The 25,543-nt window shown below is 47.3% G+C and overlaps 1 protein-coding gene across 7 annotated transcripts in view; it reads right to left on the reverse strand.

Moving 5' to 3' along the window:
- The window catches only part of BOC (BOC cell adhesion associated, oncogene regulated), a 93,772-nt gene that overhangs the window by 31,048 nt on the left and 37,181 nt on the right, over positions 1–25,543 (reverse strand). For all 7 annotated transcript variants that reach the window (XM_045001606.1, XM_045001597.1, XM_045001571.1 and 4 more), the window contains 2 exons: positions 5,668–5,824; positions 4,119–4,397 (listed from right to left, as the gene is read on the reverse strand). In XM_045001606.1, the coding sequence (XP_044857541.1) occupies positions 4,119–4,397; positions 5,668–5,752 (364 nt within the window). In that variant the 5' untranslated portion in view covers positions 5,753–5,824. The remainder of the gene's footprint in view (positions 1–4,118; positions 4,398–5,667; positions 5,825–25,543) is intronic.

The raw sequence follows: 25,543 nt of genomic DNA on the forward strand, positions 1-25,543 counted from the left end.
GCCAGACCAAAGGTCCACATAGCCCAGTATCCTGCCTTCCGACAGTGGCCAATGCCAGGTGCCCCAGAGAATGATCCAGTGAGACCCAGCAGCTTCCCTGCACGGCGCTGAAACTCGATGGTGTAGGAAGAAGACACAAGTTCTCAGGGGACAAGCCATGTAGCACAGATGGCTCCACAATGGGTTACTGTCTCTCACTTATTTAACCCACCTTCTCCATCCGTTCACAAGACCTATTCAATGGCATTAATAACCATCCCCCTATTGGTGGGAACAAAGCCCATTAAGCCCTCACTCTCCTTCTGCAACCCATCTGATCCTCCTAGCTCCTCTCAGTGGCAATACACTTGTGGCGATGAGGAGGTCTCACTCATCTTCCCCCTTCCCTGATTCCAGCTCAATGGCTCAGGCCAAGGGCCACTTATCTACCTGATCTCTACACCTTGTGTCAGGCCTTGTAAATGCTGTTGTTAAAATTCAGTTCTCTCTGGCTTGGTGGGGGTGAGGGCGGGCCTGAATCAACACCAGACCAACTTCTGGGGCCTCACTACAGCACTGGACGTGATTATAGCTGGAGTCTGTCTCAGGGAGGATGGTGGGGGACTTCCTGCACACTAGCAGCTTGATCACAGCCTCTGCAAAGGATGCCTGTCTCCCCTCAGTCACCAGAGCCAGAGGGCGAAGGTAGCACCCAGGTAAACGGAACAACCACGGCCTTGTCCAAGCAACGACATTTAAGAGAGGCCTGAAAGCAAACAACCGTACTAAGGAGCGTGCGTGCACTGGTCTCCTTATCCTTCCTAAATGCAAACCATGCCCTTGGTAATCCCATCCACTTCTCCGCTCCCCTCCTGGGCCAGTCCACCAGCAAAACACAGCCCCCATTCTGCTCTGGAATGCACTCTCCGAAACTTAATCTAAGTGCAAAGCCCAGACCAAATCCCCCGATGGCTTCAACCCAATGACAGCCCCCTCCCACCCAGCCTCCAAGAGCAAGAGCTGCTGTTCCACTCCACTCTCCCGCGCCTTCTCCTCCTACCCAGCCCGGCCTAAACATTTCACTTCTGATTAATGTCTTGATGACAAGCCAATAGTTCTTGGCTTTAACACAAAGCCGGCCCCCGTTTTGCACAAACATCTTCTCTCCTTCAATTTCTTAGACATACCCCCTTCCCCAGCAACCTCCCTGCCTCCTCCCAGGACCAACTGAGGGAGTTTACGAAGGATCTCTGTCCATTGGGTATTACGGATAGACATGCCCTGTCACAAGTGTTAACTCTGAACGCCCCTCCCTCCAGCATCAGCATCTCAAGACCACCATGACCCCACCTCAGTTAGGGTTGCCAACTTTCTAATCGCACAAAACCAAACACCCTAGCCCCACACCTCGCTCACTACATTACCCCTTCGTCAGTGGCTTGCTCTCCCCTTCCCTCACTCACTTTCACTGGGCTGGGGCAGGGAACTGGGGTGCGGGAGGGGGCTCCAGGGTAGGGGGTGGGGTTGAGGGATTTGGAGAGCAGGAGGGGGCTGCAGGTTGAGGCAGGGGGTTGAGGTGTGGGAGCGGGTGAGGGCTCTGAAGTGGGGCCAGGGATGAGGGGGTTGGGGTGCAGGAAAGGGCTCCAGGCTGGGGCGTGGGGCCGAGGGATTTGGAGTGTGGGAGGGGGCTACGGGTTGAGGCACAGGGTTGGGGTTCAGGAGGGGGTACGGGCTCTGGGCTGGGGGTTCAGGCGTTTGGGATGCAGTAGGAGGCTCCGGGCTGGGGACGAGGGATTCGGCATGCAGGACGGGGCTGCAGGTTGAGGCAGGTGGTTGGGGTTCAGGAGGGGATACGGGCTCTGGGCTGGGGCCAGGGATGAGGGGTTTAAGATGCAGGAGGGGGCTCCGGGTTTGGGGCGCAGGCTTACCTTGGGTAGCTGCCAGTCAGTGACACGGGGGGGGGGGGGGGGCTAAGACAGGCTTGCTACCTGTCCTGGCACCACACTGTGCCCCGGAAACGGTCAGCAGGTCCGGCTCCTAGGCTGGGAGGGGAGGGGGGGAGGAGGCTCTGCGAGCCACGCTGAGCCACATGGCCCCCCCGCCTAGAAGCCGGATCTGCTGGCCGCTTCCAGGGCACATTGCAGTGCCAGGACAGGTAGGAACTAGCCTGCTTTAGCCCTGCAGCGCCACCAACTGGACTTTTAACAGCCCAGTCGGCGGTGCTGACCAGAAGCGCCAGGGTCACTTTTCAACTGGGCGTTCCAGTCGTAAACCGGACACCTGGCACCCCTAGCCTCAATACAAGGTGCACTCGGGGGTAGGGGTGGCTTCAAGATATGGCTTCAATATGAGTGCCTCCCCTGCCAAGGATGTACCCCAAACTGAGTGTGCTGCCCCAGTTGAGACGCACCCCTAACTCAACACACTGTCTGACCTGAGCGTGGATCCCAGCCTGAAACAAGAACGCCCGTCGGAGATGTGTCCGCCATCACATTTACCAGGGTTCGTTTTGGGGAATTTCCATTACTGACCAATTTTTAAATCAAGCTTCAAAGATCCGCTGTGGGAATTATGTAGGGGAAGTTCTCTAACCTGTGTTATGCAGGAGGTTGAACTAAATGATCACAATGGTCTTTCTGGCCTTGGAGTCTATGAATCTTCTTCCTACAAGGCACACTCAAATATGACGGTAGCCCCCGGAGAGGAGACATACCCTGAGGTACTAGCGCAGCCCCACAGCGTGACACATGGACCAAAATTAACGTGGCTCCTTGATCTCAGGTCTCCCCAACCCAAGCATCCCTGATACAAGACCCGACCCTCCATACAAATAACGCAGCAATGTGAGTCAGAAATGCCCCCTGGAAAGGAAAGCACACCCCAACATAATATTAGACACTCTGGTGTGAACAAGGGCACCTCGAAGCCTCCCTTAGAGAGGCAAGCCTTGATGCAAAATGCATCCGAGTATGATCATGTCCCCCCTGGCCCCCACACACACCCAATAAATGAATCTACTTCCCCCACAACATGAGTGGAGCTCAAAGAAGAGCCCAGACCCGCACCCCTGCTGGCTGTATGCAAGCATCACCTCTCTTAAACAATACAATAGCAACCCTCTGAGACCTTCCTCTCCCCTGCCTGGAATAGCAGAGCTTCCTTTTAATCTGAAGGAGGCAATCCCAAGGCCTCTCTTCAGTTCTCCTGAGCATTTGTTGGGGTTGTATTGGTTATTTACCTCACCCCTTCCTTGCTCTCCTCCTTTACCCTTCCTTCTGTGGGTGATCTTAACTCTTCCATAGGACACCAGAAGGGACAACTTTTCAGAGCTTCATAATGGAAGGTTTCTCTTAAGCCCTCCTATGTGACCAGCCAAAGCACTGATCTGTGGTGCAGCTGGGAATACGCTAGGAATTGAACCGGGAACCTCCTGTTGGAAAAGCAGGGCTACCGCAGCTTGAGCGAAAGAGCACAGCTCCTTAGGTGAGAACTTTAACAGACTCCTCCTCTGTGGATCAGGTACAGGTGGGGACAGGTAACACATACTGACCAGTAAGTTACAGAGTCCAGGAGGTGATGTGGCTTGCAGTGTCCTATAATACATCCCATAGCTAAACTCACCCTGCGACTGCAGGGTGGAGAGAGATTCCAGGAGTTTTTTTGTTGAAGTCAGATGTCAGGATGATACCTAGGTGCCTTAGAAAAGCCTAAGAGTGATACCGTGAGACACAGGAAGAGAACCAGGCAGATGGAGAAATATAAATCACTTGATCTATCTCAAATGCAGACATAGGTACAGGTAAATATTACGTTATTCATTGGTTTATGTAGTTACCCTTAGAAGGTGGTATGATACGAGCTTGCAGTCTATCACGTACAAGGATTGCTTTGCCTATTGCTAAGGTAGAACACGGCAGGCCTGTGTGCCAAAGATGCTACAAAACAGGCCAGGCCAAGGGACTACTCCAGAAGCTTGGGATCAGACTGGGGATTCCAGCATGAGCAGGGGTGCCTGGTGGCACCATGGGATCAGCCTGCCCCACTGTGTCTCAGAGGCAGCCAGTCCCCCAAATGGAGGCCCAACTAATGAGAGGGATCAAATGCAGAGTAAGGGACGGGAGAAGACAAAAGCTACTCACTGGCTAAAGTCACTGTGGCTGGGACGCTGGCAACAACTCCCTCCGGCATGCGGGCGATGCACTGGTACCGGCCCACGGTGTGGTTGTTGAGAGCCATGATGATAAGCTTCCCCAGCTCAATGCGGATTCCCAGCGCCTCATCCGACCCCACCAGCTCCTTCCCATTCAGCCTCCAGGTAACGTTGACTTTCGGGGGCTCTACCACACACCCCAGGCTCACCACGCCACCATACTTTTGGACGGTGGAAGCAGGTTGGACGGTGACCTGAAGAGATTCACCTGCATGGTGGGGGCGAGGACAAGATATCCACATGAGCATCAGCGCAGAGGGAGATCTCCTCCACTGTCACACTACACACCCTGTGCCACTCTCCTCACGCAGAGCAAGTCTTGGAACTCTGCGCTGACTAGGTCTCAAGTAGAGAGAGGTCCAAGCTGGAAAGTCCAGCTCTGGATTTTGAACACCCCAAAGCTTAAGTGTGTGTTTGGATCCAGGGGTTGGGTTTGGTTTGGTCCATCATAAAGCTGGGGCCATAATTCTGCTCTCAAAGCCTCTGGGTTATTCAGAGTTCTGGTTCAGACCCCCTGTCTCTAGTCACTACTGAGGCTGCTGCAGTGGCTAAGAATGAGACGGAGAAGCTCTTCTGCTTAGGGATAACAGACCACCTGAAAAACCTGAGCTCCTAGAGAGCTGCTTAGCTTCCAGGAGAAGGACACAGAGGAACTGGGTGTTCAAAGCGTGCAGGAGGCAGCCTAGGCTTGTCCAGGCATTGGAGCAAAGGTAGATTAAAGACTACACTGGGGCCAGAGACACCAAAATTTTGCCTGCTCACAAAACATGCTGTCCCCTGTGGACAGCCACTCACCCTGGCTCAGCTACAGACATGCAACTCCTGATTCCTCTCCTGGGCTCATTTTGATGTGGCTTGAGCTGTGGGCAGTACACTGAACCGCATGGTTTAACCTCCTTTTTGCTGGATCCTATGCTGGCAGTAAGTGGTCAGGCAGCAGGAATCTGCTGTGCACTGCGCATTCAGCAAGTGCTGAACTGGAGGCCTCTGATCTCAAGGGTCCTTTCTGAACCCTCCCCTGCACTGGGGCAGGTTTCCAGAAGGAAAGGCAGCCTGGAGCTCTCACTTGTCACACAAACTTCTTGAGTGCTGGAGACCCTCCCCAGCCCCTGTGACATGCTTCTCCACTGCCAATGACGGTCAAGAAATGGCAAGAAGGAGCAAGTTGTGTGGGAGTGGCTCTCTAGATTGTGGATACTATAATCACCCCGAAAGGGGGATGGATTGTTGGACCAGGTGATCAGAAGGGGGATCCCCTTCAGGGGTGGGCATTGTCCTTCGGGTTAATGAAGCAGTGGGGTCAATAACGCCTCTTGCAGCCCGTGTGTGGGGTGGGGGGGGTGGGGGGGAGAATGTCCCATTAGGACAGGGTGGGGCTGATCCCTTTGAGATGGAAGCAGGGTCCATTCCTTGGAGACCTTAAGGGCCTGCGGTTATTTCAAGGCAGAGTATAAAAATGGGTAAGGAGTAAAACTCACCCAAATTAGCAAAGCAGCCAGCAGCTGCTAGGATCAGGCAGACGACAGCAGCCACCGGTCTCTTCCTTCCCGGGGTCATTGTCATCCCATGCAGCGCAGCCTGGGGCAGAAGGACCTAGGCGGGGCTCCCATAAGCCGCCTCAGGGCCTGTGGCTTCCTGGGGATGACAGGAGGGAGATGATCAAACACGATTCTCAGATGCTTTTTCCTCAACCAGCCCTCCCCAGTCTCTAAAGAGAGGCGCCCACAAGCCCCAGTGATGGCTGAGACTGAAGGCCCGAGAGGGTGGACAGAGGTAGGTATATGTGTGGTGCCTCCTTCTCCAACTCGCCACCCTGGGAAGTGGAGGATACTGTAGGCACCTCTGGTTTCACTGCCTCCCTACAGGGACTCTTTACAGGATGAAGGGTGCAAGCCAATGCCCTGCGCTGCTCCAGTACCACCTAACCTCCTTGTTGGAAAAATCATAGTGCTAATGAAGCCTTTCCGTATTAGGCCTGAGTAAACCAAAGTTATGTTATGCTTGTCCAAACTGTGTTGGAAAGCTTACAGAACTCATTAGACTGAAGGCCGTGTATCTACCTAAGTCAGCTATTTCGCTTATCAGTTTTGTTTGGCTCCCCAAGTATATGTTGGCTCCCCAAGTGTATGCAGCTGTGTTCACATGTATGCATCCAAAGTATCTAGTACAAAGGGTCAACGGATGTATCTTGTGTCCCCTTCAGAATGACAAATGTATCCTCAACAGATGTATCTTGTAGCCCCCACAAAATGATATATGTATCCTGCATATCCAATTATCCCCTAACAGATGCATGTACAGGTTCTACAGGTCAACCAAATGACGTAGACAAACGTAGGCTAAGTTGTTTGTTTCGGGGTATAAAGGTAAGCCCATCTGGCCATGGAAGGTGTGTCTCTCTTCTGGCACTAGCCGATCAGAGCACCCGCTCAGCTGACCGATCAATAAAGGGTGTGGTACTTGTCTTCCTGTCTCCGTGCCTCCTTGGTGTAATTAGGTAAGCTCCAGGGGGAAACGAGCCCTTTTGGCTAACAAAATGGCGACTCCACGCCGGGACTTCTCTCCCTGTTGGGGGCGCTGACCGGCGGCCGAGGACGGCTCAGGAGAGTGGCCACCTTGAGCTATTGGTTTGCTCAAGCTCCGGGTCGCCGCAATCGGCCGGGACGGCTACGCCCCCTCCACAGAGAACTCCAGCTGACACGGAGGCAAGACAGTACCAGAAGAGGGGAGTCCACCTGCCAGACGTGGCCACTCCGGGCGTGGTAAGTGCGTTACCTCCTGGGTTTGAGGATTAACGCCCCCGAAGAGTGAGGGTTGGGACATTGGGCCCCTAATGGTAAAGAAACCCACAAATAGGAAGGTGTGTGTGGGTAAAAGCTTTCTGGTTAAGGTACCTAGGTTCAGACACGGCTAATGAATAATTCCATTAACTCCACGAGTCCGTGGGCCGTGCTGAACAATTACTGGGACTTAGAGCAGCCCCAGGGCTGGCTTTTCTTTTTGGTAGGGGTACTTTTGTTTCTTGTTCTATTGGTATGCTGGAAGCCAAAACTGTAACCGGGTCTAGGAGCGTGTGAACCCATCTTCTCTCCCCCCCTTCTTTTCCGTGTGGGTAAGGGACAGTCTAAACATTCCACCTCACCCCCTAAGGGTACCCCAGCATATTATATGTACGTACATTATGGTTCTAAAACCTGCAGGTATTTAGAGAATTGGAATCTTTATACGCGTGAAGATCCATCTAAACAATGCCCATTAAAAGGGATCTTTAATCTAGATAAGATCATATATCTCAGAGGAGCTTTTAATCACCAAAGAAAAGCCTCTGACACAGTGTGAGCAATTTGTCTAGAAACGGGTTAATTTAAAACTCAGCTTCGCCCAGAGATAAAAAGAGAAAGTTGTTTTATGCTCAAGGTCAAGCAAACCAAAGGCAGTACAAGTTACAGAACTGAGATTACATTTGCAAAGCTTAACTGTTTGGTGAGATCCAACAGTCTGACTTTGTGACGGATGCCGGTGCTGGTGTGGCTTGGTGACACTGGAGAAGCCAGAGGTAGCTGACCTGGACTAGAATCTCTGAAAGAGACACCGCAGGAGATTCCAGGGTGTAAAAGAACAGCCTTCCCAAGAGCAGAAGCATGTTGGAAATTCTGAACAAGCTGTATACAGGATAATCTCCCGTCCACCTATTCCCCTTTTTTGAATGTTATATACAGACGTGGCCAGTCTGGATATGTGTAAGTATGGGGCATTCATATTTTTTATGAGTGATGTGGAAGCGTTCCCAACACTCTCCATTGTTGTTTTATCATTTTAATGAAGCTTTAAAATTTGGTTATATGGTGTATTTTCTCTATCCTCCTGCAATGTCCTGCAATGTCAGCCTGATCACCTGACATGAGGCATAAATTGGTAACAGAAATTTGTCACAGTTTGGTGAGCAATAGAGAATGGGGGAACCCTGTAGAATTTACACCATCTATTTGTTTTACCCTTGTTGTTTTATGTTTGTTTTATTTGGTTCTGTTGGTGTTATATGTTGAGGATTGCATAATTAAAGGTGTGCCCACTCTCAGCTGCAGTAAGTCTGAGAACTGGAGAAGGGTTTAGCATTCCTCTCTCCACCCTGGTTGACCAGGAAGGGTGGCAGGTGAAAGGATCTACCCCCAGTCGTAGCAGGACTGGGCAATAGAGTAGTTGGAGAAAAAAAAATGTGTGTATTTGATAACTAGAATTGAGCAATTAAGAGCATAGATCATGAACCAGGCAGCAACTCAAACCTGCGCCCAGGGTAAGTTGCAGGCCTTGAGACAGGACTTCCAGTTAGAAAAGGAAGCCCTGGCTAAGCAAGTACCAGTCCTTTAGGGACTTGTTAAAATTTACTCATTTGTGCTCAGCATACGCCGTAACAGCAGTGTGTTTGCTACAAGAGGCAATTAAATAGTTAAACGCCAGTGGGCCATGCATTTTGCCCAGGTGGCGAGCCTCACACGGGAGGACTCGGGTAGTCTTGTGAATAAAATGTTTTAGGCAAAAGACCAGAAGGGTGGGGGCAGAAGCCCATGAAAGAAACGGTTCAGCAAAAAAAAAAAAAAAAAGGATCGGGCCCAGGCAGGCAGGCAACAGACAGAGAGCTTGGAGAACAGGTTGGAAACTTTTGAGGGTCTCGTGGAAGGAAGAAGTAAGTGAGTATAAGCATGGGGATTTCAAATACTCAGAAGGATATTTGGAATGGCGATTTGAATTGGTAAGTGGCTGTTGGGAGCCAAGCAAGTGATATAAGGAAAGAGCAAGTGATCTGAAGGAGAGTGAAAAGTTAACTCTGTAGTTGCTGGAGGGAATAGTAGTTGAACTTTGTAAAAATGCTAAAGAGAAAAGTTCTTGGTGTTTTTTTTTTTTTTTAAATGTTTGTAAATAAATTCAGGCAAAGAAATTATTAGATTGCAATCATTTGGCTATGAACAATTTTGTTGAATTAGCTGAAGAATGTATACAGTGCTATGTAAATGAAAATTTATTAGGCTCTAAGGCACTATAAGTGGTGATGTTTTCTTTCAGTGTTTAAAAGCAGGAGTTAAAAGTAAAAAGCAAGCCAGAAAGCATCTGTATTAATGCAAATTATCTAACTGATAAGGTAGAGGCCACTGAAATCTGGGCTGTCTATGAAACACATATAAGACAATATGGGGTAATTCCCTTGTTTTGCCTGAAATCAACAAGGGTATTTGTATATTTTAAGCAATAATTGACTGCCCAGAAGGGGTAGACCTCTGTTTTGGTCTTTCAGATAATCAAAGAAAACTAATGCCAGCTGAACAGCATTCAACGTATCGTGATTTACTGGCAGATAAAAATATTTTCATGGGATGGTCTGGTTTGAAATAAAGCAGAAGGCTTGAATTGAAATGCAGATATTTGTTTTGTTCAACTTAAAATACAAAGTGTTTGGATACATCAGAAAAATGTGATCTATTAAAGTCTAATATATTTTCTTAAGTAAGAGAAAGAAACTACATTGGCCAAATCTTTTAATTGAAAATTGTTGTTAAAATTTGCATACTAACAGTCTTTGGAAGCGAGGACATGAAAAGTTAACCCACTCCCCATATTGTGCATGGCATCCTTCTGGCTACCTCAAATTTCTAGCCAGAGGGCTGGGGATGGTGGGAAGCTATTGAACTAGAGCTTGTATTAAATGAACTCATCAAAGTGGGTGTGCTTGTCCTGGCTTGTTGTTCCAAAGCTCTGTAATAATGTTATTTTAGTAGAAGGGTATATGTGGCATATATTAAATAATAAGACTAATGTACTGTATAACAGCAATGTGTATGTGTTCATTGTTAACAAAAGGTGTATAAGTAAAAAGTAAAAGTCAAAAGGTGTATAAGTAAAACGTAAAAGTTTCCTTTGTAGGTTAAAAAAAAGGAAGCCAAAAAGGGGAAAAGGAAAAAGAACGAGTTAAATGAGAAAAACTTTAACTAGCAAGCTCAGTCAAAAAAAAAAAAAAAAAAAAAAAAAAAAAAAAAATGAGATACACTGACTTCGTTCAAGGACACTTGGCTAACAACCAGAAAAGGGGGGCTGTACAATCTGCAAAGACACTAATGCAATGTGTTAGGTTTCCTTTTTACACAGGTAAAGACGCACTACCCGAAGACCCTAGCAGCCCTGCCACTCCATGGAACCTGGAGACCGGATCAATGTACAGGTCCACCAACGAAGACTGCTTTGGCTCCACACTGGAAAGGCCCTTATTGAGTCCTGCTGATTACCAACACCGCTGTGATGTGCCAAAGACTGATTGCTTGGACCCATGATTCTCACTGCAAAAAGACCCGTCCACATCAGGAGAACTCTCCTATATGATTAGCCTATTCTTTCTTCTAGTTCAACTGTGCTTCTGGACAGCAGGGAAAAAGGACAAGGTGACGTGTTAGCTAACCTCTCCCTTGTCCACTGACAGACCAACTGTGCCTTTGAACTTTTCTAGAAGAAACACTCACTTCACTGACACTGCCAAAGTCCAGGAATTCCTGACTAAAAAGGACATTGAGAACTGACCCTGGTGAAGAAACCCGAGGAATTATACACTGGCAGAAAAAAACTTGTGGGACCCATGTTTGGGAATGTGGAATTAATTGGATTTTGGGGTTTATTCTACAGGCTGCGCCCTGTGTTTTGGATAAATCCTTTAGTATGTATTGCCCTTCCTAATTGGATTTTAAATGACATTGTCTTTATCCAGTTTTCAGATCACTTTTACATACCCAGATTGCTCACAAGGGGCTGCCATTAGCTTAGCACAACAAAGAGCCTGGGTTATTTCCTCTGGAGAAAGGGGAATTGACCAGATCCCTGTGGGCTGGGGCCAATAGTGTTGCAGTCATCTGAATTATTTTTCAAAGCCAAGAATATGCTAAGAAATTGGGCCAACTAGAAAAGGCCACTAGCCTTATTTTTGAAGCTCAGCTATCTTAAGTATAGGCTGGAGTTGGTAAGTTACATGTCATTTCCACCCTTAGTTCTATAACCCAGAAGTTACTGACAGAGATGGTATTGAATATCACTGAGGCTGGGAAGGCATTGCAGTGGGATCTAGTATGTTTAAAATTTCAGGATTTCCTCGATGACCAGCTGATGGCCATTTGAAGTGATCTTGAGCACCAGACTTGACCCACTGCCCTTACAGACATATCAGGAGTACCATCTGATCTGTGGTCATGAAGACATACTTGGACACTTTCTGGGTGGAAGTGTGTACATTTACAGTGCTCCTTCCAAGCATATGGACCGGTTGGGGTGGGTGTGGCTCCCACATACCGAATCCTGCCGGGTCCATGGGGAGGATGCATATGGGATTAAATTATTCACCGAGACATCTGGGAAATTAAACCACTGGGTATACCTACCTGAGTTATAGTCAGTGCCCCGATCCCTTAGTTGTTAAATGAACAAGGTTCCACTCTTTTGTCCATGCATTCATTCCTGGGTTGGGGGTGACTAAGCTTAAAAGAGCAGTTGTAAATATTTCTGCAGGGCTTCATTGCTTTTTGGCCTCAAGGTGTGAGAAAACTCAGCCAAAAGGTTTGGTGAGTATTCTCAAAGGGGGGAGTTGTTGGAAAAATCATAGTGCTAATGAAGCCTTTCCGTATTAGGCCTGAGTAAACCAAAGTTATGTTATGCTTGTCCAAACTGTGTTGGAAAGCTTACAGAACTCATTAGACTGAAGGCCGTGTATCTACCTAAGTCAGCTATTTCGCTTATCAGTTTTGTTTGGCTCCCCAAGTATATGTTGGCTCCCCAAGTGTATGCAGCTGTGTTCACATGTATGCATCCAAAGTATCTAGTACAAAGGGTCAACGGATGTATCTTGTGTCCCCTTCAGAATGACAAATGTATCCTCAACAGATGTATCTTGTAGCCCCCACAAAATGATATATGTATCCTGCATATCCAATTATCCCCTAACAGATGCATGTACAGGTTCTACAGGTCAACCAAATGACGTAGACAAACGTAGGCTAAGTTGTTTGTTTCGGGGTATAAAGGTAAGCCCATCTGGCCATGGAAGGTGTGTCTCTCTTCTGGCACTAGCCGATCAGAGCACCCGCTCAGCTGACCGATCAATAAAGGGTGTGGTACTTGTCTTCCTGTCTCCGTGCCTCCTTGGTGTAATTAGGTAAGCTCCAGGGGGAAACGAGCCCTTTTGGCTAACATCCTTACGGGAGCAGTAGTGGCATAAGGGGCAGATGAACAACCATATTTCTCTAGCACTTTCCACCAGAGGAGTCACTCAAAGCACTATACAAACGTTAATGAAGCTTCACAAAAGCCCTGGGTATTATCACCCTCGTTTCCTAGAGAGAGAGAGAGAGACAGACAGACAGACACACACACACACACTCCGGCACAGGGAGGTTAAGGGTATAATTTTCAGGGGTATACTAATCAGCAGCTCCCATTGACTTCAGCTGCAATACTGCATGTTCAGCACTTCCATAAGCCTGACCCTAAGTGACCGGTCCAAAGTCACACAGCTGGTCAGTCATTGCATCAAGTCTCAGGTATATACACAATCTCTCAAAGGAGGACACATCCTCAGCTCCCTGTATAAGTCTACACACTACATACACCCCAGGTCAAATTATACTCACTGAGCCTAGCACAGTGTTATCAGTGGACAAGCTACCTCTTTCAGGAGCAAAGCAAACATTGCCAGCTAAGTGCCGCTTAAAAAGTTTGTTTGCCAAATGCTGTTGCCTCCCTCCGTGGCTGTGGTTATAAGACGGCATTTTGGTTTAAATGCTGGGAAAATCAGCGAAGGGGCCCACACACGCTCCTTGGAAAAGGCATTTATCACAGGCTACGTGGAGAAATGGTTATGTCATCCCTGGATCTGTGTCTCCAGCTCCAATTCATAGAGATTTCCCCACTTGATGCACATTTCAGGTTTGAAGGAATCCAACGCTGAAAAGGAGAAAAGTTGGGCCAAACAGCTCGGCGTGCCAACTAGGTTTGCATCCCAGCAAACTTCACGCGATTTGGATTCAGAACGTCACAAATTTCAGACACTCTTGTGATCAACCTAATCCGAATTTGGAATGAGCCCCCAATAAACAAGCAGTGTAGGGTGGCTCCAGGGTTTTGTTGCCAACAGCATTTCACCCAGCTCTGCTCAGGGAAACCTTGCATGTCAAATCAGGATCACCTGCAACCAAAGGCAAAGGATTTAAGGAAAGGAGACATTCCTCCTATATTATGTGGGGAATATGTGCAAGGGGTTTGAGTACTAATTGTAGCACTTCTTAGCACAGGAAATTGCCAGCTGGACTGCGCCGCTTAGAAGCATTAATTACTGGCACTAGCGGGCTGGTTGGTCCCCTTGTTTGTAGTGTCAGAGGAGAAGCCAAAGACGGACAAGAACATGGAGACAAACAAGGGAGACGATTACTACCAAAGAAATCCACAGTTTTTTACCATCGGAAGAGCCGCATTATCAGCTGGCGAATTGCTACTGGCATTCTCCTGGGGTCTGGATTCTGCAAAGCTGTGCTACCTCCCTAGGCTTTTACACCACAGTCATCATTCCTGCAGCCTATGCTGAGCTTAGCATACACATGCGGCATAGTCCCTATCCATGTCCATTCAATTAAAGGGAAAAGAAAAGAAAATTATACCACGAATGCTTGAGGCCTGACAACATCAGATCTCTAACTGAGGAGGTTCCTGAGCTAGGACCAGGGATTTCAAACTCCAGGGTGGTTACAGACCAAGAAATGCTGGTTATGTATTTGTGTATGCCATGCTTTGGTGGGAGGGGGTTGAGAAGTGGGTAAGGGCTGAGGTAGAAGGTATCCTTCAGGGAATTCAAAAGAAAGAGCTTTTCTGCAGATCTTGCCATTGATGAATTCAACCTCTACAAGCCAATCCAGGCTTCCTCCTTCCAGTTCACACATCATAAATAAATACACAGCAAATGGAATATATGGATGCCTTCCAACTGGATGAGTTCCATGGGTAGATGACATTCTTTTTCAATTCCTATCTTAAACTATTGTGCAGTGTTGAGGTGTGTTGTTAAACAGCTGCCACAATCCACCTCAAGAGTTGCCGCTTTTCCGAAGTGGGTGTAGTGATAGTGTTATGGGATCACTCTGAGTTAATTTGGTGTATAAATATATCAGGCCAGATTCTCATTTTCGCTACGGTTCCTTTTTGTCACTCCCGCAATATAAAGAGTCCTCAAAATAGATGTAAATATTATACATTTCTATTGAAAATAATTTACACCCACTTTCAGGTTTGTTTACACTACCAGATTTGTGTGAAGAAGGCGTAGCATAAATTAGAATCAGCCCCCTTACTTATCAGTATCTATATAATAACATGCTCACTTTGTCTGTCCCACAATGTCCTCTACAGCAGTGTTTCTCAACGACCTGTCTGTGGTCCAGCACCAGTTCCTCAGATCTCCCTGACACACTTTAGGAAGGCAGCAAACCAGTCCCTGGTATCAAAAAGGTTGAGAAGCACTGCTGTACCCAGGACACACTGCCAGCCCAGCCCAAGTGGGTGTGTTCACATTGCCCTCAAGTTGCTCATGGCAGATTTAAGCCCTTCAACTATTACACAAAATTCCCCACTCGCTTTTATTTTATCAAAGGGCTTCATTATCTGAAACCTCAGGAATATGCCAGCTACAGTTCTGAGATCTATTGAACTTGTGTGATCACCCGCAGATTGCAGTGGTGGGGAGGATATGCCAGGCCGGTCAGGAGATTGTGCCCTTCTCTGTCCAACAAGGACCATACCGCTGTGATCCAGGCCTTTGTTACCTCCAGGAAAGACAACTACATCTTTCTTTACCCGGGTGTGAGCATGAGCGTCACGCAGAAGCTACCACCCATTTAGCACGGTCATTATGAGCACTTCACTTCAGTGTTCCACTCGCTCTGCTGGCACTTCCAGGTTGAACTGAAAGCCTTGGTCCTAATCTACAAAGCCATACATGAGCTAGGGCCTGCCTCAGGGACTACCTCACTATAGCTGTGACTCTCCAAGACAGCTGCACTCCACGGGACAATGCAGGAAAAGAGGCCAGGTTCAGTCCCTAGCAGTATGGGAATTCTCCATGGGCTATGGATTCTCCATGCCAGCTGTGCAGCCCCTTCCCAGAGGAGTGCAGACAGAGACAAGCCGGAACATATTTACACCGAGATGTAAATCCCATTTCTATACCATGGTCAGCATACAATGAAGCTGAGAAAGGAAGGATGATACAGTAGCAAGGGCATCCAGTAGCTAGTAGCCCACAGGTTCAGTTCCCTGTTCTGTCACAGATTTCCTGAATGACCTTGGGCAAGTCACTTTTAGTTTCTCTCAGCCCCATTTCACCATCTGTACAATGGAAGTAATGGCACTCCCTACCTCAGAGGGGTGTTGTGAAGATAAACGCAATACAGACTGAGATGTTCAGCTACTACAGCAGTGAGGGCCATATAAGAACCTACACAGAATAAGTCATTGAGGCAGATGAAAATGGGAAGAGGAATGAGAGAAGGTAGGGAAAAAGCAAAAGCCAGCCTCAGATTGGGGAGAGACACCAAAAGGATCTAATTAAGACCTGCATAATAAATTGATATGTACAATATGATACCACAGTGATAGGTGCTTTGCAGATACCACAGAGAGATGAGGTAAAGTCACTCTTTAGTGACTGCATCATTCAGAGGATAGAAGACCTAATACCATTACATATGGGAAGCTCCATAGGATACTGGTTATAAAATGATACTGACTTTATTTCCCATCCTCCTTATCCTCCCATGCCCCCACAGCCAAGGAGTAACAACTCGCCCAGTGGATCACCTACTCACCCACGCAACTGTTGCACTGTAAACCTTTAATTATTGCCTTAAGGTGTGTCTACACTAGCAAAATTAATATCCTTATGTCAATAAATGCAAACAACATTGCTGCTGTACTGACACCAAACCCCTAGTGTAGCCAGGACTAAGGGGGTGCTATCTCCAAACCTGCTCAGAGCACAGCAATAAAGATGCCTGAGCTCCTTCTAGGCAAGTGCTTATGCCTCTGTCACCAATGATGCAGCTGTGCTATTGCTGGCAGTTGCTAAAGTACAGGTACTAATTATACTAGTGTAGACAAGATCTATCAGGTAGCTTAGGCCTAAAACGCAGGTTGTTGTTTTATAAACTCTAACAAGAACAGAAATGTTTTCAGGAAATTAAAGCAAAACAATCAATACAATTTTGGGGGGGGTCAGATTTACATTTTCCCCCGCAGTGCTGGAAGCCTACAGCGAGTGAAACGGACTAGCTCAGTTTCACTGTCCATGTGGATGGCTTTGGCAGAGAGAGGAACGAATACTGGAAGGAAAACAGGGGTGCTTCTTGGAGTATGTGCTGGGGGGGAAGGACCTCCCTGCAGGCCTCCATAAACCCCTTGCCAGAGGCTTTGCACTGAGGCAACAAGCAGAGATGTGCAATGCACCTTTCCCAGCTAGGACCATCCATGTGCACACAATTACAAAACTGATTGCCAACATTGGCAGAAAGGTGAAGGGCAACAGATGGCAGAAAATGGAGACTGGTCCATTCATTTGGTACTTGATCAATTAAACGGTGCTGTAGGTGGAATGAGAAGAGCAGGACATTTAACACAGTAAGGGTGTGGTACTTCCCCAAGCCCCCAGTCAGAGTCCTGGCACTACATAATGACCTTTCCTTTCATAGCTGGGAGCCAAGTGCAGAAAGTAAACAGCCAGCATAAATGGGGGAAAATGAAAGAAATAATTAAAATGGAAAGAATAGCTGATATCCAGTGCCAGATTTTCATATGTTCAGTCGCACCCACAGTCAGAGCCAGATTGTCGAAAGCGCTCAGCTCCCAACATATCAAATGAAAATTCTGGTCCTAAGGTGGTGGCAGTAACGCAGGCAAGAATTTTAAGTAAGTAGACTGATTTCTGTCTCAATAGCATTCCTGTAACCAACCTGGCTCAATCCCCGATTTGTGAAATGTCCATGTCTCCCAGCCAGATTTCGGTTGCATGCCCAGTACATGCTTCCCCCGGCATTAGGCGCTGGTAGGACTGCAGTCCCATGAGAACAATTTCCATCCTTCTACCCAAATGTGCAGTGGGACCTTACTCAAAACGTCCCTAACTTCCTCTTCTTCTCCCCTGAAGGCAGCTACACCGAGAAGCACCCCTTTTCCTTGCATCAAGAAGTGGGCCCTACACCATCAAAACCTCACACCCGCCAACTGTTCTGGGACAGAAAGGGTTAAAGTCATGGGGGGGGGCCTTTGACAGCAAAAAAAAAAAAAGACTATTTTCTTTCTTTCTTTTTTAATTATTTCCTGTCAGGTTAAAATAACCATTTCCTGTCAGTGCAGTGAAGGTACCAAGTCCCTTTCAGACAGTAAATCAAAGAACTGGGCCATTAGCATAGTGAGATTAACAAGGGCTGCATCAGATGTGTGGGGTGAAAAAGCTGTCAGCCTAGTTCCCTGCCACACACACTGCACTAGGGGGTGGAGTGGATGGAGGCAGGGGGGCAAGAGAGAATGAGGTCGAGAGGGGAGGGAAGAGAGTAGGAGACAGAAGAGAGATGTGAGGAGGAGATGGAGCGAGAGCAAGGACGCTTTGCATTAAACGCAGGCAGCAACAGAAGTGTTTGCTGATTAGAAGCTGAAGGTTTTACTGAGGAAATGCTGCCCACAGACCTAGGCCCCCTCCTGCTTAACGAGGGCCAGCCAAACAATTCCTGTTACTACCACACTGCCTGTAATTTATGAGGGTCCCAAATGGAAAACAGCCCCTTTCTACCCTTGGGCATCAACATGCCCTTTACAGCCCCAGGGGAGTGGGAATGGCCTGTGAGGAAGGAAAAATGAAAAGCCAGAACAGACCGGGAGGAAGAATGCTGAAGCCCAGGAGAGCGTACCCTGTCTCTGGACAACCCTCTTTCCCCCACATCTCTTGGGCTATGGACTGGATTAGCATGGGCTGGCCTTTTGATTCAGTGACTAGAGCATAGGACTGGGAGTGAAGATGCTTTGGTTCTGTTCCCCTGCCATTGCCTCATTCAGTGACCTTAGTCAAGGGACTGTGCCTGTCTGTCCCTCAGTTTCCACATCTGTAAAATAGGGATACCACCACCTTCTTAAAGTGCTTTTAGTTCTGAGGAGAAGAACAACAACAGCAGTGCCAAGTATTACTGTTGTTTTTTAAATTATTTCCTGCTCTCCCTATATCCCTCAGCACAACCTGAGCTGAGAACAGGACTAGCACAATGCTAAGCCATCTCCCATTGGCCTACAGTGGTATGAGCACCAGATATACTAAAACTGAGGGAGGTACGGGCAGGCCAAGGAAAGAGTATTAAGGGGCCTTCTCTAAGGACAATCTGGATCTCAGGGCAGCTGTCAAATAAGAAAACATGGATGTCCCACTGTGATTGGTAGCCAGATTGAAGCATCTTTAAAAAAAAAAGTGTGTGCGTGTGTGTGTGTAAGATCCCAATTGTCTCCCCTTGGTGACAAGCTGCTGAGCCGAGCTGCCTTTAAAAATCCTAGCTGCACTGACTGCCCAGCACATCAGAGCTGAAGCTGAATATGAAAACCAGGACTCCTGCCCCAGTATCCTCATATCCGCCACCTCAGAACAGCTGTGCCACAGACCACACTTTAGCAGGGACGCACCCATAAATTAGCCATGTGCTCTTGTCCCAGATAGTAAGGGCCACCACTGACTGAGAAAAGCCAGAGGAGTTAACAACACTCACAGTCCGAGAGAGTAAACCATCCATCTCTTCTGTTATTTGGTGACATTTATAAGGAAGCTGAGGCAGGAGGCCAGTTTGCATTGTCAGCATCAGGTCAGACGCACCAGTCTGTGCGCACTGGATTTCTGAGAGACCATCCCTACTGAATACCCAGGCTTCAAACAGCGGGGACATTTGGCTCTAGATCCAGATACAAACTTAGGGCTTGTCTACACTTAAAATGCGACAGCGGCACAGCTGCTATGCTAAGGACTACATTTTCGGTTGTTCCAGTCTGCTAGATGGGGGGTTCCTGCTTGGATGCAGGGGAGGGGAAAAATAAGTATATCTGGAAGAGAAGGATTGTTTTGTGGCTAAGGCACTGAACTAGGCACCTCCAGAGATCTGGTTCAATTACAGGCATTCCCACAGAAACCTTCTGGGCCTTGGGCAAGTCACTGAATCTCTCTCTGCCTCTGTTCCCCATCTATAAAATAGGGATAATATTTTCTCTCATCTTTTGTCTATTTAAAATGTAAGCTCTATTGGGCAGGGATTGTCTCTTACGTTGTATAGTGCCTAACACAGTTGGGACCCCACTAGTCACTACTATTACACATGTAATAAACAAACATGTAGCACTTACATAGTACTTTTCTTCTGTAGATCTCAAACCACTCTATACTAGGCCATGCTAGTTTGAAACTGAAATATTAAGTGGCATTAGAAGGCAAGTTACCACTCGCCCCCACAGCAGAGAGTCTAAACAGGTTTAATTTTAGAGCTTGACATTGTTGGGAAAGTCACAATGTTCATTATACTCACTCTCCTGGAGAAGTTTCAAGCGTGGGATAGCTGTAGTGGTGAGAAAAGATTTAACAGTAGCTGCACACTCAGTGGACTATTTAGAGAGAACCTGGGTCAGGAGGGAAAACTGACTGGTGTATCTAAAGTTGTAGACAAATATTTGTGATATCTGTATTACAGTCCTTACTAATTCTCAAATACTGCATCACAATGTATATGCATATAGAGAAATAATTAAGATTGCCAAAGTTAAGAAGAAAGCACATTCTCTGACTTTGGAATGCTTAACTCCGTGACCTTCAATTAATGCCATTTTTTGTACTGAATATCGAAGTTTTGTTTTGTTTTTTCTTTCTCCTAAAAATTTTTAAATGATTTTTTTGGAGGGAGGGCAGGAAGGAAAAAATGAAAAGAGGGACACTCAGTCTCTAAAACTTTATGTCTCTTGCTAGCTGTTCCTGAGATCAGAATCTGGCCCAGCAGCAATGCCCCTCTGCCATGTACATTGGCCAAACCGGACAGTCTCTATGCAAAAGAATAAATAGACACAAATCTGACATCAGGAATCATAACGTTCATAAACCAGTGGGGGAACACTTCAGCCTCTCTGGTCACTCAGTAACAGACTTAAAGGTGGCAATTTTGCAACAGAAAAGCTTCAAAAACAGACTCCAACGAGAAACTGCTGAGCTTGAATTAATATGCAAACTAGATACCATTAACTTGGGTTTGAATAGAGACTGGGAGTGGCTGTGTCATTACACATACTGAATCTATTTCCCCATGTTAAGTATCCTCACACCTTCTTGTCAACTGTCTAAAATGGGTCATCTTGATTATCAATACAAAGTTTTTTTTCTCCTGCTGATAATACCTCATCTTAATTAATTAGCTTCTTACAGTTGGTATGGCAACTCCCACCTTTTCATGTTCTCTGTCTGTATATATATTTCTTACTATACATTCCATTCTATGCATCTGATGAAGTGGGCTGTAGCCCACGAAAGCTTATGCTCGAATAAATTTGTTAGTCTCTAAGGTGCCACAAGTACTCCTGTTCTTTTTGCAGATACAGACTAACACGGCCACTACTCTGAAACCTGTCAGAAATATCAGACTAAACTCATCCTTGGTGTTGAGATGGTTAAAGCATCCTGAACATAATTTGGGGTGAGCACAGCATCACTGTTTTGCAAAGCAGCAAGTCTGCCTTGTAAATGGTAGATCATACTTGGGAGGGGGTGTATCACAGGACTTTGCAGAGACGGATCAGAAATTTGCTTAAAGTGGCTTTGAGTATAGAGGCAGAAGTACCCACCAGAAATAATTAAGTAGGCCCACAATGGAAAATAACCCACACACTTGGAGCAGAACTGTTCACACAAACAGAACCAAACCAAATACTAGTTTGGCTCAGGTCACTAGTGAGAGAATATCAGTCGTATCTGACAGCTCTTTGGTGGCCTATGAGTATCGTTTTCTAGTGAGCAGCTGTCAGCAATGCCAGTAAGCCCCCTCCTAGGCAGTTTCAGCAGCAGAGCAAGGGCTGAATTGGCTATGGAATCTGGACTCCCCTCTCAACTGAGAAGTGGTCCTTCTGAGTTGGGATGGATGGATAGGGGGCACTATGTGAGGGAAGCTTGCCCTGTGGTGTACCTGTCCTGTGCATAGAGGACTTTGGTTCCCTGTGCTGCCAAAACCCAACACCTTTAACCAGTCCTAAATTCATTACAAATATACAAGGCAAGCAAAAGGGATGTCTGCATTTTCCTGTAACATCCCAGACTTGTGCCTCGTTCTGTAACCTTCCTTATTCTATCGCCCTTCCCCAAAAAGGAGTCTTGCATGAAACAGTAATCATCAGAGTTTCTCTACCCTCTACCCACCCTGACAATGGCTTCAGCCCTTTAAAGGATAAAACCTCCTTGCCAAAAAGTGTAAAGAAAAAAGAGAAAACACATCTTTTCTTCGATATCTCACCCCTCTCCCCGCATCCCACACACTTAATTTTCCCCCCAACTCCCCCTTCCATTCTGTATAAATTCAATTTGACAACCCTGCTAATTGGATAAACGCCGCTCCCTACGCTCCTTTAAGGCCGTGCGCTTTTCTTTTCTTGTTTTTGGAGGGCGACTGTGGCTGTTCTTTAACACGAATTCCATCTGCTTTATTTCTCCTCTCCCCATTCAACATCCCTCCTGAATATTTATGAGGCCTTCCTTCTCCCCCCACCCACCTTCTCGCTTTCCTAACCCGTTTCTACTACACCTCATCTCCTTCCCCCCCCTCATCTCTTTCTCCATCCCTGTCTGCCTCAGCTCTTCTCCTCTCCTATCTCTCATTGCCCAGGACAATAACCTTCCAAATGCCCCTTCCCCCCCACCACCCCCGCCACCCCTTTTGCTTTAGATAAACACAGGCAGTGTCAAGTGTGAGGAGAAGCAGGGAGGGGGTTCAACTGCCAGTCAAGCCTCAGGCCTTCAATGAGGCCTAGAGGCCTACCCTAATCTGCTGCATGCTTGCCATATGGGAGCTGTGTTGCCCTGGGAAACACTAACAGGCAGAACGGAGCTTAATAGAGTCCACATTCATTGTAATGCAGTGAGATGGCTCGAGGGACTATTGCCCCTTGGGTCGGTTTTCATTCTTCTGTTCCCCCTCTTTCTTCCTTCCCCCCCTCCCTTTTTTCCTTTCTTTCTTCCTTTCAAAAGGCCGAAGTCCCTGGAGAGCTCTAATCTGGAGAGGCTGGGGGCTCGGAGAAGGGCTGGAATTTTGGGTTGGGGCGGGGGAGAAAAGAGATGGTTGAAGACGAAGAAGGAAGCAACGAATAAGCATGCAGTGGGCCAGCTGTCAAGTTGTTCCCAAGCCTGCTCTTCAGGCAAACGCCCAGCCCAAGTTGACGTGGAGGTGGCTTTGGGGTCCTTCTGGTGGAGCCATCTTTCCCCAAGTGACTCAGCCCTTGTCTGTTGAGCGCAGCCTTGATTGCTGAAAAGGCCCAGGCAGACTGTGCTATGAAACCTCTTCAGAAATAAAATGCCCCAAGAAAGCGGAAGCTGTGCCGTGGTCAAGCTCAGAGCTGCTGCCCTCTTCCTGCTCCTTCTCTGAGCCACATAGGCAGGGGTGGATACACCTAACCAAACAACCCCCCTAAATTCAACTCCCACCAGGGAAAGCGGCCAACAGGCTTTAGATTACTTCTCTTACCATCTTCTCTACCCCTTTCCTCCTTGATCTAGCTGCAGAAATTCCAGCCTTTTGGCTAACAGCCACTCTAGTGTCACTTTAATACCTGACAGTCCCCAGAGAGACAGGACATCTCCAGCAGTTGCATAAGGGAAAGTCTCAATGAGCCAATGAACCTTTCACACCTCTTAATAGTATCATCCTGTGAGATTCCAAGTAGCAGTCCACAGCTTTGCAACTCAACCTGCCCTGCACCCCAAACAAGCTTTTGGAGAACAGGGAAGGATCAGCCTGTAAAACCAACAGCAATGTCACTGCTCTCCTCATGGAGGTTTGCTACCTATGTGACAGACCACCGGATATCCTCTTCCCCCCCAACTTCTTTTTTGTGAGTTTGTCCCATGCAAACTCAGCTCACTGAACAGTTACATGATTCAACTTATTTTGGGCTCTGCAACAAAACGTTGCATCTGCACAGAGTATTGAGATGTGAGAAATGCAGGGGACAGGGTCTCACATAGACAACAGTGTGATGTGGAGATGAAAAAAAAACAGTGTCCAAATGGGTTAATACCACATTGATTTTAGAAGCAAGGGATTTACTGTATTGGATCAGACCATTTGCCCATCTAGGAGTCATATAAAAAATGGAAACTAGGACAAATTACAAAGGATGAATATAGGCAAAGAACACAGGAATGCGGGGGCAAGATTAGAAAGGCAAAGGCACAAAATGAGCTCAAACTAGCTACAGGAATAAAGGGAAACAAGACGACTTTTTATCAATACATTAGAAGCAAGAGGAAGACCAAGGACAGTGTAGGCCCACTGCTCAGTGAGGAGGGAGAAACAGTAACAGGAAACTTGGAAATGGCAGAGATGCTTAATGACTTCTTTCTTTCAGTCTTCACCGAGAAGTCTGAAGGAATGCCTAACATAGTGAATGCTAATGGGAAGGGGATAGGTTTAGAAGATAAAATAAAAAAAGAACAAGTTAAAAATCACTCAGAAAAGTTAGATGCCTGCAAGTCATCAGGGCCTGATGAAATGCATCCTAGAATACTCAAGGAGCTAATAGAAGAGGTATCTGAGCCTCTAGCTATTATCTTTGGAAAATCATGGGAGACAGGAGAGATTCCAGAAGACTGGAAAAGGGCAAATATAGTGCACATCTATAAAAAGGGAAATAAAAACAACCCAGGAAACTACAGACCAATTAGTTTAACTTCTGTGCCAGGGAAGATAATGGAGCAAGTAATTAAGGAAATCATCTGCAAACACTTGGAAGGTGGTAAGGTGATAGGGAATAGCCAGCATGGATTTGTAAAGAACAAATCATGTTAAACCAATTTGATAGCTTTCTTTGATAGGATAACGAGTCTTGTGGATAAGAGAGAAGCGGTGGATGCAGGGGCGGCTCTAGGAATTTTGCTGCCCCAAGCACGGCGGCACGCCGCGGGGGGCGCTCTGGCGGTCGCCGGTCCCGCGGCTCCGGTGAACCTCCTGCAGACGTGCCTGCGGAGGGTCCGCTGGCGGACCCTCCGCAGGCACGCCTGTGGGAGGTCCGCCGGAGCCGCGGGACCAGCGGACCCTCCGCAGGCACGCCTGCGGGAGGTCCGCCGGAGCCGCGGGACCAGCGGACCCTCCGCAGGCACGCCTGCGGGAGGTCCGCCAGAGCCGCCTGCCGCCCTCCCGACGACAGGCAGAGCGCCCCCCACGGCATGCCGCCCCAAGCACGCGCTTGGCGCGCTGGGGTCTGGAGACGGCCCTGGGTGGATGTGGTATACTTAGATTTTAGTCAGGCATTTGATATGGTCTCGCATGATATTCTTATCGATAAACTAGGCAAATACAACTTAGATGGGGCCACTATAAGGTGGGTGCATAACTGGCTGGATAACCATACTCAGAGAGCAGTTATTAATGGTTCCCAATCCTGCTGGAAAGGTATAACAAGTGGGGTTCCGCAGGGGTCTGTTTTGGGACCGGCTCTGTTCAATATCTTCATCAACAACTTAGATATTGGAATAGAAAGCATGCTTATTAAATTTGCAGATGATACCAAACTGGGAGGGATTGCAACTGCTTTGGAGGATAGGGTCATAATTCAAAATGATCTGGACAAATTGGAGAAATGGTCTGAGGTAAACAGGATGAAGTTTAACAAAGACAAATGCAAAGTGCTCCACTTAAGAAGGAACAATCAGTTTCACACATACAGAATGGGAAGAGACTGTCTAGGAAGGAGTATGGCAGAAAGGGATCTAGGGCTTATAGTGGACCACAAACTAAATATGAGTCAAAAGTGTGATACTGTTGCAAAAAAAGCAAACATGATTCTGGGATGCATTAACAGGTGTGTTGTGAGCAAGACACGAGAAGTCATTCTTCCGCTCTACTCTGCGCTGGTTAGGCTTCAACTGGAATATTGTGTCCAGTTCTGGGCACCACATTTCAAGAAAGATATGGAGAAATTGGAGAGGGTCCAGAGAAGAGCAACAAGAATGATTAAAGGTCTAGAGAACATGACCTATGAAGGAAGGCTGAAATAACTGAGTTTGTTTAGTTTGGA

The sequence above is a fragment of the Mauremys mutica genome, chromosome 1 (assembly GCF_020497125.1).
Source record: "Mauremys mutica isolate MM-2020 ecotype Southern chromosome 1, ASM2049712v1, whole genome shotgun sequence".
NCBI lineage: Eukaryota > Metazoa > Chordata > Testudines > Geoemydidae > Mauremys > Mauremys mutica.